General features: G+C 36.6%; 4 protein-coding genes across 5 annotated transcripts; 2 read left to right on the top strand and 2 right to left on the bottom strand.

Moving 5' to 3' along the window:
- The first annotated feature begins 1,887 nt into the window (after nt 1-1,887).
- On the top strand, nt 1,888-6,452 carry LOC134834751 (tyrosine aminotransferase). Its single transcript, XM_063849513.1, has 3 exons — nt 1,888-2,370; nt 5,241-6,043; nt 6,105-6,452. Exons 1-3 carry the CDS (start codon nt 2,169-2,171, stop codon nt 6,450-6,452), a joined length of 1,353 nt encoding a protein of 450 aa, XP_063705583.1. The 5' UTR covers nt 1,888-2,168.
- Nucleotides 6,453-6,535: 83 nt separating this feature from the next.
- LOC134834752 (NADH dehydrogenase (ubiquinone) complex I, assembly factor 6 homolog) lies at nt 6,536-7,763 on the bottom strand. The gene is made up of 2 exons (XM_063849514.1): nt 7,535-7,763; nt 6,536-7,478 (listed from the first exon to the last, which is right to left on the bottom strand). The coding sequence occupies exons 1-2, from the start codon at nt 7,654-7,656 to the stop codon at nt 6,668-6,670; spliced, it is 933 nt and encodes a 310-aa protein (XP_063705584.1). The 5' UTR covers nt 7,657-7,763; the 3' UTR covers nt 6,536-6,667.
- LOC134834749 (paraplegin) lies at nt 7,755-10,642 on the top strand. The gene is made up of 3 exons (XM_063849509.1): nt 7,755-8,679; nt 8,733-10,058; nt 10,116-10,642. Exons 1-3 carry the CDS (start codon nt 7,810-7,812, stop codon nt 10,266-10,268), a joined length of 2,349 nt encoding a protein of 782 aa, XP_063705579.1. The 5' UTR covers nt 7,755-7,809; the 3' UTR covers nt 10,269-10,642.
- Nucleotides 10,063-11,906, bottom strand: LOC134834750 (U3 small nucleolar RNA-interacting protein 2). 2 transcript variants are annotated; one of them, XM_063849510.1, is made up of 2 exons: nt 11,795-11,906; nt 10,063-11,729 (listed from the first exon to the last, which is right to left on the bottom strand). In XM_063849510.1, the coding sequence occupies exon 2, from the start codon at nt 11,705-11,707 to the stop codon at nt 10,271-10,273; it is 1,437 nt and encodes a 478-aa protein (XP_063705580.1). In that variant the 5' UTR covers nt 11,708-11,729; nt 11,795-11,906; the 3' UTR covers nt 10,063-10,270. The 2 variants fall into 2 exon arrangements, with proteins under 2 accessions (XP_063705580.1, XP_063705581.1); XM_063849511.1 differs by having other exon boundaries at nt 11,791-11,888.
- Between the last annotated feature and the right edge of the window lie 53 nt (nt 11,907-11,959).

Genomic DNA, 11,959 nt, shown 5'->3' with positions numbered 1-11,959 from the left:
TCAATGATTTTATCTAGAGGTGTTTTTTTTAACTTTCATAAAATTAAGAAAAATTTGAGAATTTCTTAAGCTTTTTGTCTATTTGCGCAATTTTCGGAGTTAAAAATTTAAGTAATCGGACTTAAAATTTAAATATGTACTTCTTTTTCATAAGGCCGCTATAAATTTTTATCGAACTTTTTGTCTCACATGATTTGAAATTACCAAAATCGGTACTTTTTACTCCTAATTAAGAATCCACAAATCATATTGAAAAAAGTAGACTAAAAGTTTATTAAACAACTCAAGATAAAAATGGAGATGATAATATAATTTAATAGCTGTTAGTCATAAAGACCCTGATAAAACGAAACAATGAAAAAAACGAAAAATACACCAATAAACCAATATAACAAAGAACAGAATTAAGAAATGCAAAAAATATTTGCATTATCAAAATGCGCTGTAACCTCATGAATGTACCTAACATCAATAAAATGCAAAGAAACTCGGATTTTACTGTTTTTTGCTTTATGAACCCTTTATTTATTTTTTTTTAATAAAAATTTTATCTTTTAAGTCGGTTCAACGTTAAGAATAATTGTTTTATTGTTGTGTCTATCTTATTTTTCATAACAAATATAATTAAATATAAAAATTGTAATTAATTAAAAGAAGTTTGAAGATCCATCCTTTTCAACGATTAACCTCATAATTCTGTTTTCGTTCTATCTATTTACATGAATAAAACAACAAATCTACAAATTTAACTAAATAATTTCCTCTCTTTAATTTGGGTTTTTTTACCGGTCTTGTCTTAAACCAAAATAAACAAATTTTTTTTAACACTTTTAGGATTTCAGAACAAAATTAAATCCTTAAAAAAGCAATGTTTAATTTTTGTATACAACTTTAAAGAACAGCATAGATATGGATTCAACATACAAAATATTTTTTTTTAAATTTAGAAACATGATTTTTTGTCCAGCTTTACAAACACTTCAAAAGGAATAAATCGTAAAGCTAAATAAATATCGTCAACTATGATGGTCTTTATCATACAAAGATAATAAATTTCAGTTATCAAAATAAGACTGAGCATTTTGATTGATTTTCCCTTAACAACCAATTCAAAGTGATAAAATCACAGTTGAGTCAATTAACTGAAAAGTGTTCCATTATGACCTCTAATTTCAATTAAAACTTCCTTTTTGGCTTAGTTTATCTTTGTTTTGTTTGGAAATAAAATCATCACGTACTAGAGATTAGGTACTAAAAAGCCGAAAAACTACAGATAATTGTCAACAACTTTAAGCCAGATAACTGTTTTTCGAGTATTCCCACCATTAGTTCATGTACGAAGACTATATAAAGTGTGTACAAAGGAAGCTTTTTTTGCGCATGCGTGATGGGATTAAGTCAGGTACGGAACAAAATTTCTTCTTTCCTTGTTTATTTATTTATCTCCAAAGTGAACTCTTGAAAAATGCAAAACAAATAAATATCCTCGAAGACAAAGAAAAACCGGCATAATTTTTGCACGTGAAACGATTTTGTTATCACATGTGCGACGATCACGTAGGCCGATCAATCATCCACAAATGTCCAAATATTTTTTTTCCTCTTTTTGTTGATTTTTTTAGGCTTAATTCTTTTTCTTTTTTCAGTTTTTTTGTGACGTTAAACGTTAGACGTTATCACTGTGTGCGATTCTTTCATTGATAAATAAATTCAAATTCTTGCTCTGTGTCCGTCGATAGACATACGGGGCGGATCGTCACTTCGATACACAACTTTGAGCTTAACATACAACACTAATGCAAGGGATATCTTTGAAAAAAAGTTTAAAAGCCACTCTTGTTCATCAGCACAAACTAGTTTCGTGATAGACTTCAAACAGAAAACATCGTTTAAAAATTAAATAATTTTAAAAATAAAAAAAATTAAAAATTTAAAGAAAATAAAAATTCTACTCAAAGTGAAATAGAAAATTATAAAATAAATATATTTTAAAAAATAAAATAAGACTTGAAGGAAAAGTGTCCTTATTGAATTAACTTTTGATGAACATTTTTTTATTATTATGTAAAAACCCAGTGATAGTATTCACAAATAAAAAATCTTCAAAAAAAAAGAAAAATAAACTTTAATTAAAAATTTGGAAAAAAGAAGAGAAAAAAACTGAAAAAATGAATTCCGTTGAATTGATCGTCGACCAATATGACGAAACAGAAGTTGATCTCAAAATGTCGCTCAAACCAAAGCGGCGCACAGGCTGGAACGTCAAAATGTCAGATCTCGCCCGCTACACGCACAATCCCATCCGAGCCATCGTCGAAGGCATGAAAATCGAACCGAATCCGGAAAAGCAACTGATTGCCCTCTCAATCGGTAAGTAAAAATATTTTATTTTTCTAGAAATTTCGATCTCCAGAGCTGCAAGTCAAGTTTCAAATATATATAAATATTTTTTAAAAAAATAAAACGTAATAACCGACATCAAACAAGGCGACAACGTCGTCGACGACGACGACAAATGAAGAAGTTTTACTTTTATTGTGTATATTACAAAACTAGTTCGAATGCATTTTTACCACATTTTTGGCTTTTGTGGACTTTTTTCAAAGTCGAAGAAATGATGATCGGTCTTTTTTGACGAATTTTGAAGAAGTAGTTGGATAGAAGAAGATGTATATGCAAATCTTTTTTTTTGTTTCAAATTAATTAAAATTTAAAATGACAAAAGTTTTGATAGCAGCGTGTGTGTGTGATAGTTAAAGTTTATTAAAAGCAGGTTTTACAAGTTTTTTCAAATATTAATAAAATAATAATTAACGAATGAACGTTTCTACGTTTTAAAAGTAAAGAAAAAACATTTTTTTCGGTTTGGACGTACCGAAAATCGAAAATTTTAGGTGAAATTTGAATAAAGTGACCAGTATGTGAGAAGAAAAATAAAAATCAGACAACTCGTGCCGTTTTTTGGGGGTGTGACGATGCGGTGATAAGTTAATTTATTTGCAAATCAGTCGAAAATTATGCGAAATGGGAGAAATATTTCGTCAGTCAAGATTTTCTTGTTCTAGAATCAAAAATTAACGGAACTCATAGTTAACAATAAAATCTAATGATGAATTTTAAACATTTATTTGCATTTTTATCTAGTTGTTTTTAATTATATTATCTTTCAATTTTTAAATGTTTTAAATTAAAAGTTACTATTGAGAATTTTTCATATATTTTCTTTTATGGCATATTTTATTCTTTTTGCTTAAAAAATCTCTCTCTAATGGAAGAAATTTTAAATGGTTGCGAAATGTTGACCTTGCAAAAAAAAGAAGATATTTTCATAAAATCAAAATTATGTAGATAACACATCACCTGACCTGATCTTGTACGAAAATCATAAAATTAATTTATTTCTAAAATCTTCTTTTTATTACTCAACTTTTTCTACACATCAAGAAAAAATTCCGGTTTATTTTCTCAAAAAAAAAAAGTAGAGAAAAAAAATAATGAAATAGGTTCGGAAAAGGCTGATGCAACTGATCGGATACGAAAACAAGACAATTTTGATCAACTTCAGACAAATTAATTAAAAAACGATCAAAAGTAATTCCGTAAAGTGCGTTGATGACGTCTAAAGTCCAAAAAACTTTAAAGAAAGCATGCCGACGAAGTAAAAAAAATAAGACGCAAAAAGGAATTTTTCCATTCAAAAACAGTCCAGTTTTTGTGTTTGTTATTCTTTTGCACGGTCGCTTCTCTTTCACACTCGACATTTTTACTTAAAATAACAATTAATTTTTTGTTGTGTCAATATCGATAAAATGACGCACAAAACCAGTTAATAAAATTCTTCACTTGTCTCTAACACTGATCACCACACATACACAGACAATTATGAATATTTATTTTTTTTTCTTTCAAATTCAAACGAAACATGTTTTCAACCCCATTTCAAAGGCAAAGCTTTTGTATGCAAAGCCATACGACACACACCTCCGAGCGGTGATTGGCTGAGTGTCTTCTGTGCGAGACATGGCGCAAAAAAGCTTGTCACCATGTGCGAAGTGACTTGTTGTTGTTTACAACAAAATTCACAAATTAATTATGCATAAAAATGCAGCTTGGTGATATTTATTAACTTTTATACGATTTTGTTTATCAGACAGTTGTCTGTCTGTGACACAATACAAACCTGATAACTTTTTTTTTTTTGAAGTTGAATGGCGTGATTTTGATCAGCCAAGTGCGGAATTAGTACAAAAGTTTTGACGAATATCAAGTGGCTCTTCTTTGAAATGGTCAATTGTCCAAAGGAAATCCACTAAGTAATTAATTGCTGATAAAAGTCATTGGAGGAAAAGTAGTTTCAGCGCGTGCACGAATAAATTTGTAATGAATGGTGATAAATCAATGGCAACGGAAGAGATAAGGTTTTTGCAATTATTATCGATGAGCAGACGGAAACTGTCAGATGTTTTTTTTTTTTTTTTTGAGAAATATTTTAATCTTTGCTTTCATCATTCAAAATTTTGACTGGATTATCTCAATTTTTAGCTTGTTTAATTTTTTAAAGATTTTTTTTTGTATTCTCACTTAATTTTTTTTTTTCGAAACTAAGCTGAAACTAAATTATTTTCGAAAAATTTTATAAACTAATAATTGAAGTAATTTAAAGAATTTTTGGCCATTTATCAACATTTTTTGCTGTTTTATTTTTATTTTAAATTGAAATAGAAAAAATTAAAAAGAAAATTCTTGTACAAATATGAATTTCTTGTTCATGTTGGTTAAAATAAAAAGAAGTAAATTTATTTTATATCATAGCAATTTTTTTATAGAAAAATTGTTTTTTAGCACTCAAAGACTTTTTTCTTAGTGCTCAATGAATTCACGATTTATTTTTCTAATTTTCCTCTAAAATAATGAAAATTATTTAATTATTAAAACCACTTTCATGAGAGCGCCTTGCATTTTTTAAGAGACCTTTGAACGGTCGAGAACAAAATTCACATGTTTACAAATCAAGTTGTTTACATATTTACTGCATTTGCTAATTTTTAGTCTAATTATTCAGCAATACGCCATAAAAAGTTGTTGTTGTTGTCATTTTTCCTTGCTTTGAATTATGAATGAATCTGAAGGATTTTATTTCGAATGTTGTTGTTTATTTACTCTTGTTGTTAAGCAATTACTCGTCATTCACTTGCGCAACTCTTTTCTAATAAAATCTTCTTCTTATTTATTTTTTTTAGGTGATCCTACAACTTTTGGCAACATGCGTCCCGCTCCCGAAATAATTGAAGCCGTGAAAAATGTCATCGTCAAGGAAACGCATAACGGCTACGGACCATCCAATGGTTTCGTGCAAGCACGTCAAGCCATTTGTGACTACGAGAAACACCAAGGCGACCTCACGCCAAACGATGTTATCATTTGCAGTGGTTGCTCCACCGCCTTGGATTTGTGCATTTCGGCGATCGCGAGTTACGGTCAGAATATTTTGTGTCCACGACCAGGTTTCTCCATCTACCGCACATTGTCCGAAGGTCTTGGCGTGGAGGTGCGCAACTACGACTTGATTCCGGAACGTAAATGGGAAGCCGACTTGGAGCACTTGGAGTCGCTAATTGATGAAAATACAGCAGCTTTGATCATCACGAACCCAAGTAATCCGTGCGGCAGTGTCTTTAGCAAGGAACATCTCTTGGACATTTTAAAAGTGGCGGAAAAGCATTATTTACCAATTATCGCAGACGAGATTTACGAACATTTTGTCTTTCCCGGATCTGAATTTCATGCCATAAGCTCGTTATCGAAAAATGTCCCGGTTTTGTCGTGCGGCGGTTTGACCAAACGCTTCCTCGTGCCTGGCTGGAGATTCGGTTGGATTACCATCCACGATCGGAATGGAGTGTTTGGCAAGGAAATTCGTCAGGCATTGGGAAATATGTCGGGACGTATTTTGGGCGCAAATACAATCATTCAAGGAGCTCTTCCGGAAATCTTTAAAAATACGCCGCAATCCTTCTACGATAATATTGTTCAAACGATTCATGTAAGTTGTAATTTTTATAATTTTTTTAACTGAAAATTAATTTTTTTAATTAATTTTACAGAAACACGCTCTTTTGGCATATGATTTGATTAAGACTACCTGCCCTGGCATGCACCCCATTATGCCGGATGGCGCCATGTACATGATGATCCGCATCGACATCGAAAATTATCCCGAATATGAAGACGAAATGGGCCTTCTGCAGGACCTCATCAAGGAAGAAAGTGTATTTTGTCTGCCCGGAAAGTGCTTTGAGATTCCCAACTACTTCCGCATTGTGCTCACAGTACCGGAAGAAATGGTACGTGAAGCCTGTTACCGCATGGCTGAATTCTGTGAACGTCATTACAAACGAGACAATCGCATTATCATGCAAAAGGAATTTCTGAATGGCATTGATGAGCTATAAGAACTACGTGAACAAAGTTTAAACCAATCAGGGCATTTGACTTATATAAGAAATTTTTCATGTGATGTCTTTCTAGTGTCAATTTTATGCATTTTATATACATTTTTGCATTTTTTTTTTTACTTTTACAATCATTATACGACAACATTATACGATAACAATAGTTTTTAAGATATGATTAAATAAATTTATTGACTAAATAAACGACAAGAATTTTAAAATGTGCCTTTGAGGCGATTCCAGTAGAGCCAGGCTGGCAACATCGCGTCTCTTCGCATCAAAGTTTGGTGTGTCAACTCAAAATTCACGAGTCTCAGTCGATCCAAGTACCTTTGAACCGCAACGCCAGGTAACAAGAAAGGTTTTGCCTCTTTTGGCAACGAATCTACCAGTTTTCGTGCCTTTTCCAAGTGTTGATGTGCTAATGTTGCTACCTCAAAGATGCACTCTTCCACACCTTTGTCGTCTTTTGTCGCTCGGATGACGCGTTCCTGACTGACGCCATGTTTCATGAGCACTTCCTGCGGTATCGGCAATCCCTGTCCACGTGTTAGTTGCGGAATGGACCGCAACATGTTCACAATTCCCTGCGCCTTGCCCAAATGCGAACACGCGTGATCGGCATGTACGTTTTTTAAGCCACTCGCTTCCAACGACAAGTAATAAACGTTCGAGACACTTGCTTCGGCGTATTCTTCCAGTTGTTTCATCGTCAGGAAGCCCTGATTCCGTGGACGATTTCGACATGCAATTAAGCGTTTGAAGAACTGTTTTGTGAGCTTCTGGCGTTGTGTCAGTAGATGAACTTCATTTACGACTGGATGATCAGGCACTTTAACTGTGTTTTTATCGTAAATTTTATCGATAGCTTCGTCCCAAAACTTCAAACGCATTGCGGCGATTTTGTCATCGGACGTGATTTGTGAGATTCGCGAGATTTCGACGTTGAATGCGCGGATGGTGATCGTTGATTGCACGGAATTCTTCAATAAAAGTGTTGCTAGGAAATTTTCGTAGTCGTATTTTCTAAAAAAAAATAAAAGAATTAGAGGCAAGCATAAAAAAATTGAAAGAAAATTTACCGAACATTCTCCATACAATAACCGGCGTTCGCTTTTGGGTCCGTTGATGCGAATCGTCTCTCATATTTGTAACTTCTAAGGACCACATTAAGAAGCCTCCTTGCATTTTTAGAGCAATTCATGACTAGAAATTCAATTAAATAGCTGAAAATTGCTCCTTATCAAATAATTTGTGATTGTTTTGTTTCATTTCCACGTGATTCCTTCCAATCAGCTGAGGTTTATTTTGGTCGCGAAAGTTTTTTAGCCAAATTTCATCACAGCTCCGTGATAAAATGTTGAATATCAATTGTTACAAGCAAGCAATCAACAAATATTTGCTAAATTCCGTCAAGACAGTTGCCGTTAGCAGTCAAAATACTGCGGTGCCGTCTTGTCACAAGCAGATCCCCAGTCGACCGCTAACAAATGTGAGTCGTCGCGAGCACAAATTGTTTAAAAATGAGTTGTCGGCTATCATAAATTTGATAAATCGCTCGTATGACATCCCGAAGCCGGTGATAGCACGTTTCCTTCACACGACCTGCGTGCGAATGCGGGAGCCTTCGAAGCCGCCACGCGATCGTGAACCCAAAGAACCGAAAAGGTCGGAACAGAAAGACGAACAAAGTAGCGGCGATGGCAACGATAACAAGAAAAACAACGAGGATAAGGAGAAAATGATGTCGGTCGTATCGAAAACGCTGATATGGATGTTTGCGATATACACACTCGTAGCTTTTGCTTCACTTGTTCTGCGAGGCGGACAACGAGCTCCGAGTCCCGATCAAAATATGGGTGTCAATCGGTATGTGTCGTGGAATGAATTTGTGCATCATATGCTGGCAACGGGCGAAATTAGAGAGCTTATTGTGCGACCAGACATGAATATGGTGACGATCATTTTGCATGACGGAGCCATCGTGAAGGGACGCAAGATGTTATCGAACGTTTTTTTCATGGCGATTCCCGAGTCGGACAAATTTGAGGAGAAATTGCGAGAAGTTGAGCGAAAAATGGGAATTAAAGACGAAATTCAGGTCACGTATGAACGGCAATCGGCGCTGATGGGACGACTTTTGTTCAGTTTGGTTGCTGCGGGAATTCTAGTTGCTCTTCTAAGTCGCATGAGCGGCATGAAAGGACTTAATATGATGGATGGCTTTGTAAGTCACTAAATAATTTTTGAATTTTCATCTAAAATTTGCTTTTATTTTAGACTCAAATGGGCCGCGCAAAGTTTACACTTGTCAATCCATCCGAAACAGGAAAGGGGGTACTTTTCAAAGACGTTGCCGGTTTGCAAGAAGCTAAACAGGAGGTTATTGAGTTCGTTGATTACCTGAAATCGCCTGAGCGGTACCAACGTTTGGGAGCAAAAGTGCCAAAGGGAGCTTTATTGCTCGGTCCTCCAGGTTGCGGCAAGACACTTTTGGCAAAAGCCGTGGCAACAGAAGCTCAAGTGCCCTTTTTAAGTATGAATGGCTCGGAATTCATCGAAATGATTGGAGGTTTGGGAGCGGCACGTGTCCGTGACTTGTTCAAAGAAGCGAATAAACGAGCGCCGTGCATCATTTACATTGACGAGATTGATGCCATTGGTCGTGCCCGCGAACAATCTGGCGCAGGAAGAATGGGCGGCAGTAGTGGCGAGTCCGAACAAACGCTGAACCAGTTACTCGTCGAAATGGATGGCATGGCAAGTAAACAGGGAGTTCTTATGTTGGCCAGTACAAATCGCGCTGATGTCTTGGATAATGCTCTTTTGCGTCCCGGCAGATTCGATCGGCACATAATGATTGATTTGCCAACGCTCGATGAACGTCGCGAAATTTTCGAGAAACATTTATCGAACATCGTGCTTGAGGAGCCTGCATCGAAATATTCTGCGCGAATGGCAACATTGACCCCAGGATTTAGTGGGGCAGATATCGCGAACATTTGTAATGAGGCAGCGTTGCATGCGGCACGCACGAAAAAGAAAAAGGTCACGACAGAGGATATGGAATATGCTGTCGAGCGGATTGTGGGTGGTGCTGAGAAACGTTCGCACTCGTTATCGCCTGTGGAACGTCGAGTTATTGCATATCACGAGTCCGGGCATGCATTAGTGGGATGGATGTTGAAAGATTCGGATGTTTTATTGAAGGTAACGATTGTGCCGCGAACCAGTTTGGCTCTCGGATTTGCGCAATATACACCGAAGGATCAGAAACTCTTTACAAAAGAGCAATTGTTCGATAAAATGTGCATGGCCCTCGGAGGAAGAGCAGCTGAAGCCTTAACTTTCAATAAAATTACGACGGGAGCACAAAATGATCTGGAAAAAGTGACGAGAATTGCCTACGCCCAGATTCGACAGTTTGGCATGAATGATAGAATTGGCCTAGTTTCATTCCCAGAAGAACGTGGGGACGAAATGGGAGACAAACCATACTCAAAAAGTTTGCAAGCCTTAATCGATGAAGAAGCAAGAGCTATGGTTGCACGTGCCTACGATCAAACGGAGAAAATTTTGACTGAACACAAGGATAAATTAAAAATTGTAAGAAATTTTAATTAAAATTTTTTTTTTAAAGTTAATTTTTGTAATTTCTTTTAGCTTGCCGAGGCACTTCTTGAACGCGAAACCCTCAACTATGATCAAGTTGTCGAGTTAATAGGTCCCCCCGCACATGCTGCTGACAAACGCAAAGTTGAACCGAAGGAATTCGAGGACACTCTCACAAATTTAGGCAAAAAAGAAGAAAATTAAATTTATTCATCGTCATCGCCGTCACTACTAGACTTAACTAATGGTATAATTAGCAAACAATTTTTAGCTTGTTTTTGTGTCCACCATCGACCGAGTCGATGTTCTTGTCCGACACACGCGACAATTTTGTTACCACCATCCATGAATCGCAAGTCGTTAATAAATCCTTCCACGGGAACGGAAAAGAGCTCCGTAATTTTTGAAAAATTTTCACTTAATCGCCAAACGCGTAAAAATCCATCGCACGATCCCGATGCCACTAAATCTGTGTTGAGCACTGTGGTAATGGCACTGATCCAATTCGCGTGTCCCTTTTCTGTTGTACCATGAGCGAGTTTTACACTCGTTAGTGGTTTCTTTTTGTTCACATTCCACACGCACAACTGTCCATCGTCGCCGGACGTGAGAAAAGTCTCTTCATTAATTAATTTTACACTTTCTATGCTTCCATCGTGCCCTCCGGAATACACAAGTTGCGATTCTTCGACAATTTTCCAGATTCGCACAGACCTGTCGCTACCCCCTGACGTGATTGCTCGTTCTCGAATGTGTGCATCGATGCCGGTAACGGGCGTTTGATGTCCAAACAAGGCTTCCACGAATGCCATGTCATCCATTGACCAAATTCGGACAGATCGATCGGCACTTGCGCTGTATAGTTGATGCGATCCCTTGCGGAAAACCAAGGCATTGACAATCGCACGATGGCCCTTTAGCAGTCCGAGAAACTTTAACGTGCTGGGACAGAAAACTTGAATATCTGTACTTCCATCGCCGACTGCCAGGAATTTCCCGTCTGAACTAATTGCCATACAATTCGTGAAACGACGTCCCTTCATATCACCATTCTTCGTACACAGGTCAGCTTTTAGCAGTTGCTTGCACGTAGCCACTTCCCATTTCAGTAAAATGTTGTTTTTACATCCGGTGAAGAGGGTTTTTTCATCGGGACTGAAACACACACACGTTAAGGGGGACTTTTGGAAGCGATGTTTCAAGGTAACAATTTTTCCGGCGTCATATCCGACAAATTCGTGTGCAATGCTGCGTCTCAGTTTCCCAATTTGTTCCAAATGTTCCTCTTTTAGGCGTTGTTTGATACGATCATCCAAAATATTATCATCGTCATCCTCCGATTCATCGGCTAATTTATCTTTTTCTTGTTCCGCGAGCTCAGCGAGATACTGTTTGGCTAAACGGACCTTTTTTTGTGCAGGAGTCTCAACTTCATCTTCGTCCTCCGAGACGTGGAAGTCTTTCATGGGCTTTGTGATTTCCAGCTCATCGCCACTATTGACTTCGACATCGGATTCAATCTCCTCCTCGGACTCTTGCTTCGTTGGCTTTTGTTTTTTGGACTTTTTCTTCGACGAATCATCGTGATATCGCTTTCGGGTGACCTTAGATTTACCTCGTTGGAACATGCTTTGAGAAACCATCGGTTTGTGGTGTCGGAATTCACTAAAAAATAAATATCGCGACGTTATTTCTACAAGTTCAAATGAATTTTTTGTTAATTTACCTACCTAAATACCGATCTAGCAATGAATTTGACTATGAAAATCCTTTAAAATGATGAAAATTAAAATCCGACTTTTGAAAGCATGGCCTTTGTTTACGTCTGACAGCGCTACGACGAGTACCTGTGGAACTAAGTCACAATTTGATACGCCTTACGAGGAGTACTGGTA

The sequence above is a fragment of the Culicoides brevitarsis genome, chromosome 3 (genome assembly GCF_036172545.1).
Source record: "Culicoides brevitarsis isolate CSIRO-B50_1 chromosome 3, AGI_CSIRO_Cbre_v1, whole genome shotgun sequence".
In the NCBI taxonomy this organism is placed as follows: Eukaryota; Metazoa; Arthropoda; class Insecta; order Diptera; family Ceratopogonidae; genus Culicoides; species Culicoides brevitarsis.
The sequence above is the reverse complement of the archived record's forward strand: the minus strand, read 5'-3'. Positions and strand labels throughout refer to the sequence as shown.